The 7,604-nt window shown below is 53.4% G+C and overlaps 1 protein-coding gene across 1 annotated transcript in view; it reads left to right on the top strand.

The window, feature by feature from the left end:
- Prrt4 (proline rich transmembrane protein 4) overlaps positions 1-7,604 on the top strand; it is an 11,019-nt gene that overhangs the window by 501 nt on the left and 2,914 nt on the right. The window contains exons 2-5 of the mRNA XM_033756005.1: positions 1,310-2,029; positions 2,114-2,218; positions 2,541-2,663; positions 7,266-7,602. Of these exons, the coding sequence (XP_033611896.1) occupies positions 1,310-2,029; positions 2,114-2,218; positions 2,541-2,663; positions 7,266-7,602 (1,285 nt within the window). The remainder of the gene's footprint in view (positions 1-1,309; positions 2,030-2,113; positions 2,219-2,540; positions 2,664-7,265; positions 7,603-7,604) is intronic.

The following is a 7,604-nucleotide window of genomic DNA, read 5'->3' on the forward strand; positions in this document are numbered from 1 at the left end:
GGACTGCAGGGAGCGGGGTCCGAATCTCCGGACCGGGCTCGATCGAGAGGAAGGGCGAGACTCCGAGGAGCGCTGCCGGGCTGGGGGCCACCGCGACCGCCCCTTCTCGGGGGACTTGGCCGAGAAGCCCCGCGTGAGGGAGGGAGCGAGAGGAGCAGGTCGGCCGGTCCAGATAGGAGTGCGCGTGTGCGTGTGTGTGTGTGTGTGTGTGTACACATGAGCGTGCACGTGTGCCTGCCAGGGGTGGGCGTGTAGGGATGGGGGGCTGTCGTTGTGTGGTGTGTGCCTGACAGTGTGCATGTGTGCGGGGCGGAGAGTGGGGGAGAGAGGGAGAGGAGGTGGGAGCGCCCAGAGATTTGGTCTGAACCCATGTAGAAGGGAGGGGGCTCAGCAGGATGGAGTGTATGTGTGTGCAGGGGTGTGTGAAGGGTGAGTGGGTGTGTCAGGGATGCTAGGTGTGGATGTGTGTGTGATGTAAAGGTACCAGGTGCACGTGTGTCCCCGGCTCACCCTCCCTTCCCCCACCAGATGTCTGCGCACGGAGGGGAGAGCTCTGGGGAGGGGTGGGACTCACTGCAGTCTCCCGCCTGTGGGGCGGCCCAGCTTGCCCGTCTGGCCTTCTCCCACTGCAGACCAGAAATGGCTAAACTGCCCCTCCCCCAAATACTTGTAGGGTCCCTAGGAGGGGAGCAGACCCGGCCCCAAGGATTAGGGGAAAGCTTGAGGGGAGAGAGACCCTGATGTTCTAGGCAGAGCCCTGACAGTCTCTGGCTCTGCCGATCGCTCAGGCCTATGCTTTGCCTCTCTGGGGGTCTTCAGTGGTATCTCAGATGGGGCCAGAAGTGGGGGGCTTGACTCATCCAGGAGGATTTGCTTGAGCACAGCTGTATCCCCAGAAGGATGCTTGGCACCATAGGCCTCCACCGGTATCTGAGTAAGGAAGGGAGGCTGGGAAGAAAGGGGGAAGGGAAGAAGAGAATCTGCATCTGGGAGCCCAAGTCCGTCCTCTCTTCTGTGATTAAGGGTGCCAGGTCTTGGGTCTCTGGTTGCGTTATGCTCTGGTTCCCCGTGTGCAGGAGTGGGGTGGCACGGGGAGAACCACAGGGGAGAGATTTGTGCTGGGCCAAAGGGTACAGGAAGGAGCTGGCGAAAGAAGCCATCCTGTCTCTCCTGGGCAGAAGATTTTGCATCCTGCCCCCACCCCCTGCTTCTCTGTGATCAGAAGCCTCATCTGGGGCATCACATGGGACCCTCGGGAAGGGAAGAGAGTGGTGGCAGCCAGGGTTCACAAGGCCTCTCTTCCCTCCAGGTCCTTGGAGCTCAAAAGGTGCTGAACAACGGAGCCTCTTGCCCACTCTGGCTGTGAGGCCAGGTGTGGCCATGGCAGGGCGTGGCTGCCTGGGGCTGGGGCTGTTCTGCTGGGTCCTGTGTGCTGTTCCTGTAGGACCCCAGCCTGCCTCCTCTATCCCAGGGGCCCTTACCACTTTGACCCCACCACCTCAGAGCGAGGCCTCCATGCTATCTCTCAACCTGGGACTAAACTTCAAATTGCATCTTCGAGGACCTGCTGCTGTCTGGGGAAACCCTGTCACAGAGACCCAGGCTCTTTCTCCTGGTCCAGGCCAGGAGCCAGGGGAAGAGGTGGCCAGTGGGCTGAGGAATGATCCTCTTTGGGAACTGCTGGTGGGTCCCCCTGGGAACTCTCCTCCAGAGTGGGGCTCTGCTGAAGGCAGTGCAATGCCCTGGGCCTCCTCCCTGTCTCCTGAGTCCGCATCCTTCCTCTCTGGGCCCACTCACCGGCCAACTACTCCATATCAGCCTAGGATGGGCCCTATGACCTGGGCCACTGCTCTGACAGCGACAGCTCCACCATCCAGTGTTCCCAGATCCCACCACAGCGAGCTGGAGCTGAAGTTCGATGTGGCATTGAGAGCAGGTGCAGCCCCCACACTGGGGCATCGAACACTGCCCCTCCTGCCTAGCCTGCGGGCCAGCCTGGCAGAGATTGCTGGGCGTCTGGGACCCTTTGGTGAGTACCCACCCCATTGAAAGACAGCCCTTCTGGGCATCCCTGGTGCATAGGAGACAGGTTCAGCCTGGACTCCTTTTACAGGGTTCTTTGGCACTACACTGTCCCCACTCCGGAACTTCTCAGGCCTGAGCCCCCCAGGCATAACAACATCCCCAAACTCTGCCTCCAGAGTGTCAGAATCTCCAGGTGAGTGTTCATTTCAGCAAACATTTGTGGGGCTGTCTGCATGCCAGGTGCTGTGCTAGGGAGCCAACCAGCACGCCCTTTCTCAGCTGGGGTGTGTGTGTGGGGAGGCCTGCACTGCTTCTCCAGGCCCTAGGGGAAATATCCTCTCTGCAGCATTGACTCTTGTCCTGTAGTTTAGCAAAAGGTGCAAGGGAGCCTGAGCTTAGGGGATGGGGTACGCTTCCTCAGTACAAGCTCTGGGAAGTACAGAATTTTCTCCAAAGTCCTAGAAGCCAGGGCTAGATGGTAGGGTGGCACTCAAGCTCCATATGCTCCTTTGCAGGGTTCTTTGGCACCACTCTGTCCCCGTCCCTACCTTCTCTGGAGAGGAAACTCTCAAGCCCAAGCCTACTGGACCTGGCTGCCTTCCTAAGCACTGTCTCAGCTGGGACAGCAATGCAGCATGGTAAGTGTCAACTCAGTTGAAACTGACAACTGCGTTTTGAGCACTTGCTCCACATCAGTCACTTATCGGTGTTCTGAGACCCTTTTATTTCACTGCCCTTATAACCAGAATCACCTTTGTATTCACCATCACTGTGGAGAATATACATCAATGGTCTGGGAACAAGTGTTTCAGAGGAAGGCCCCACACGGAATTCCGAAATGGTCCTCCGAGAGGTTTGCAGTTGCAGGCGGAGCAGCTTGGAGACAGGTGGAGCGGGACTCCCACCATCCTCCACTGTGGATGGCCTGGCCTACCTCTCCACCACCCCCATGCTAGCCCAATCTTTCGACTCTTCTCCACCTTCTTATCTGACATGACACACTGTCAGATATGGGTGGAGCCGGGTCCCTCATTGGGAGGACATTGAGGAGGAGGCCACAGGCAAAGAGATGCCAGTTTTGTTTAAGGGAGTCTTTCACATCAAGCTTCTACACAAGTGGGTGGCATCTTGAGACCTGGCTTTGAATCCCTTTGCTTCCTTACAAGCTGGGTGACCTTAAGCAGGTTACTTAATGTCTGTAAGTTTAAATTCTCTCCTTTATATAGGATATAATGATAGTATTCATTTTGAAGAGGTACTCTGATGTTTCTAGGTAACAAAAACTCTTTGCCTGATGATGTTGGTCACAAAGTAGACATACATTTAAAGTAGTGGCTGTTAACCTGGCTCTTCTCTCTGACTGCTTCCCAAATATACTTCCAGACCCTACTTCACAGCCATCGGGGCTTTGGCCACAGGTGATAGTGGGATAACACATAAACAATGTATAATACCAGACAGAGGGCATAGGTGCTTGGGGACAGTGTCTGGCAGATGAGGCCACCAGAGCCATGGAGAGCGACTTCAAAGCTTAGCTTTGCTTTTCAAACCATTTGCTGTGGCTGCAAAGCCCCTTAATTCCCTCATATTGGGCTCAGCCATGGAAACCCCTGGTTCTCTACCTTCTTCTAGCCCCAAACCTGGCACCACATCCCACCTGCTGGCTGCAACCACTGTCACTGTGCTCCCGAGCACTTCCCATGTCCAGCCAGTGTGTGGCAGTGGAAGGATCCACTGTGGGTGGAGGGCAGTTCTGTGCCTCCAGGGAAGGATGCTGGCTGGCAGTCTGTTGCCAGGGGGACAGCGCTGGCCAGGCAGGTTTAATGAGTCTGGATAGTATCAGGGGCAGCAGGCTGGCAGCCCCCCAACACACAACTGGTGGCTGCAGAAGCCCAGCCTCTTCCTGGCTGCTCCTCCTGGATAAACCCAGAAGGGCTACAAGCCTCCTGGAGATAAAGCCAATGGGCCTTGCTCACACTGGTGTGTGTATGTGTGTGTATGTGTATGGTAAATGATTTCTGTGTCTCTCCTAGGGTCTTTCTTGCCTAGTTGCCATTAACTTTGGGTGTCTAGGTCCTCCTGATCATAGGTCCCTTTCACTCTGAACAGAGCTTGTATTTGGACCCTAAGCCCTCCAAAAGTTGTACAAGCCGTAACACATGGAAAGACTCTCAGGCCACTCTGTCCTGAGGCCCTGTAAGTGCTCTCCTCCACTCCCTGGGCACCCTGGTGGGCCTCTGTTCTGACTGTCTGGTGCCTGTGCTACCTAGTCGTTAAATATGTTGAGTGTCACTGTCGCAGAGAATATCAGTGCTCTGGGATCCTGGAAGTGGGAGTGGGGGAAGGGATGGAGCCAGGCACCAAAGGGCTGCAGCTTCCCGAATCCATTCCCCAGCCCTTTGATGTGGGCAGCTCGGGGGATAATCAGGCCTGGCTTTGCCATGAGTGAGATGTCCCCTTCCTCTGCCCCTTTCCAGTCGGCTCCAGTCTCACTAATTACATTGATATCCCGTCTCCTCCTTTACCCCTGAGGTCAAATGGGGCCACAAGGCCAAAATGGGACCTCCCTGAAGAGGTGGACTGCTCAGCAGAGGGATCCAGGGAGGGGCAGATTGAAGGGGAAACTGAAGGATCCTTCTGGGGAAATCATAAATTCGGAGAAGGGAAAGGAGGTCAAGTGGCCCCTTTTAAGGCAGAAGCCAGGCTTCTTTCCACATCCCCACTCACACTGGGCCCATGCAGGCCCTCTGGGTACACTATGACCTCTGGGAACAGTGCTCCCTAATTCAGAATCCTTCTCTGACACATGGGCTGCACCTATACTTTGCCTGTTTTCTGGCTTCTATTCCTTTTCTGAATTCTTATGAATGTTGCAATTTGCCCTGGTTGCCATAGTGCTTGGGGACAGAGATGAGAGATGAGGTTTTCTGTGGATGAGAGGTAAAGATGGAGGAGAGTGGAGTGGAGCTAGAGCTATGCTTGTTTGTGCAGGGGACAAGGAGAACAAGTGACAGGCTGATCCTCACTGTGGGCTTCTAGGCGGAACCTCTCTGCCTCTCTGCAAAGCCCAAAGGTGAAAGAAAGACCAATCTAACTTAGTTACTTTGCAGAAGCAAGGATCAGAGGGTGAAGGGTCAGGGATTGTGTTTATTTGATTCTGCCAGTGCTAGCTGATGTCCTGATTTGTTTGTAGATAAATGTCTTCTCATTTAACTGATGGGTGCTCTCTTCATGGCTGTTCAGGGGTATTTATATCATCAGCATGGTCCTCTTCAGAATTCGCAAAATATGTTGTTCACTCATTTGATTGATTGTTGTGAAGCAGTCACAAGAGTATCTAAGCAAGCTTAGAACATGCTAAAGGGTTCTCACCCAGATGGCAGTCTTTGGTGGTTAAATCAAGGACTAGTCTGAGGCCAGAATTGCTCACATTCATACAAACACAAACTGATGATCAGTGATGATCACTAGCCAATGAGGTTACTGACCACAATCTTACACTGAATGACCATTATGCACCAGGCACTGCAAAGAGTTTATGCACATCTTCATATTTATCCTACACCTGTCCTGTGCAGTGGGCACTCTTGTCTAGTTCAGATTTGAGAATATGATGGAATGGAAACCAGAGTGCAAGCTGCTGTTTGCAATTGGCAAGGAGCAATGCAGATTTAATTTTCTGGTTGCTCTTTCTCAGTCCTCCCCGGTTGCCCAATTCCATTTCCCCTCCCCTCTCTCCAGTGCTGCCTTCTGGCTTCTCACTCCTTTTTCTTGTTGTCAGATCTGCTGTGTTTTTGCCTGTCCCTCGCATGAGCTGGCACTGCCTGGGTAGGAATGTTCCTGGGGTCTTCATGTGTTGTCCAGCTGAATATGGCTGGGAAACAGCCAGCTGTTGGGGCAGGTGTGTGATCATTAGGAGACCTCCCTCTCCATTCTACATCTGTCTCTCCTCTTCCCCATCCCTACCAGGGTCTCCCCATCTTTCTCTACCACCCTTTCTTTCTCCACCTTGGCTTGAGGCTGCATTCCTGTTGAGCCTGTGAGAGGAGGGTAGGAAGAAGTCAGTTTTCAACATTTCCCCATCGTCCAGCCATAGACAGAATTCCTGGCTCTCTTTTGAACTCCTCTCTAGCTTCAGGAGAGTAGAACCAGGTTTCTTACTCCATCCCTCACTGTTTTGTAGAGTTTCCTTTCCCCAAGAGATGTGGGAAGATGTTAGCACACAGGAAGGGGCTGGAGACCTGAGTTAGTAAACCCAAGAGCACTTGAGGACCTCACACACTCAGATGACATTTATTGTCCTATGATCTCCCCGATTATTCCTTTCTGGGAGTTCAAGAGCAGCCTCTGAGACTCAGGTGAGTCTCAATGTCACCTTCTGTAAAATGTGTGGGAGATCAAAGGGACATCTGCATTGAGAGTTTTAGACTTGCCTTATTGTTGAATCAGTATGGGGGCCACAGCCAGGGGTAAGCTGAGGATTGGGATGTAGCTTGTAGGAAGGGGAGTGTTTGTGTATATGTGCAAGGCAAGTATGTTCCTTAAAACAGGGACAAGGTTGGAGAAGTTCAAAAGGTCAAGAGAAGCATCTCTTAGCAGCAAAGTGGCAGTTAGCAGTCAGGGGTGCAGAACAGGAAATAAGCAGACTAATATTATAAAGACATTTTTGAGTGAAAAGGAGGCTCTGATTGGTGCTTGGATTTGGATTGTAGCTGCACTCTGCTGATTCCTGACCTTGGACAAGTCACTTTGCCTCTCTGCAAAGCCTCAGTATCTTAATTTGGCAAATCAGATTCATTTATTCAATGAGTATCTGCTCAGTGTCAACTATATGCCACAAAACCTTTTAAGCATGGAGATTCAGATGTGAACAAAGGGAACAATAATCCTTGTTCTTGTAAAACTTCCTTTCTGGTGCGGGGATTGGATAGGATGGGGGGGCGGTCCACAGTTCGTTCCAGTTATAAAGTTCTGTGACTTCTGAAGAAAACCTTTTCCAGTGGAGTCATGGAGTGATGGATGGAAATGAAGTAAGGAGGGAAGGGAGGGTATGAACTGAAGCTTTGGCCTGAAGGATTGGAGTGTGGGAGACGGAAGCGAAAGGCCAAGAGGTGGGGAGTCTTCTAAGTAGGACAGGTGCATCCTGGGTGATTTGATGGACTCTCACTGGCTACTGGCTGAGGGCTAGCCGTGTGGGGAAAGACAGCACCATTAACTCAGCAAATATTCTTTGCCTGCAGACCTCACCATCCCCACCTCTGGCTCAGATGCCCCCTCTGGATCCAGCCTTGGAAACCCTTCAGTGCAGCCAGAGTGTGGGCTAGAGACTTGTAGCATGGATGTGGGCGAGCTGCCAGATCGAGAAGTGCAACCTCCTTCCTCCCCGCGGCCCCTCTTCTTCCTGAACCTGGAGGCTGACTGGGCAGAGGCCCGGGCTTGCTGGGGGCTGGCCTGGGAGGCCCACGTGTACGGGGCAGGCGCACTCTTCGGCTTAGTGGCCATGCTGGCCCTGCTGGCTCTGGCGCTCTTGCCCTGGCGCTGCCCGCCTGGTGCTCCCTGCCTGGCACTGCTGGACCTGC

This window comes from Fukomys damarensis, unplaced genomic scaffold (genome assembly GCF_012274545.1).
Source record: "Fukomys damarensis isolate Sample0158 unplaced genomic scaffold, DMR_v1.0_HiC HiC_scaffold_4, whole genome shotgun sequence".
Taxonomy (NCBI): Eukaryota; Metazoa; Chordata; class Mammalia; order Rodentia; family Bathyergidae; genus Fukomys; species Fukomys damarensis.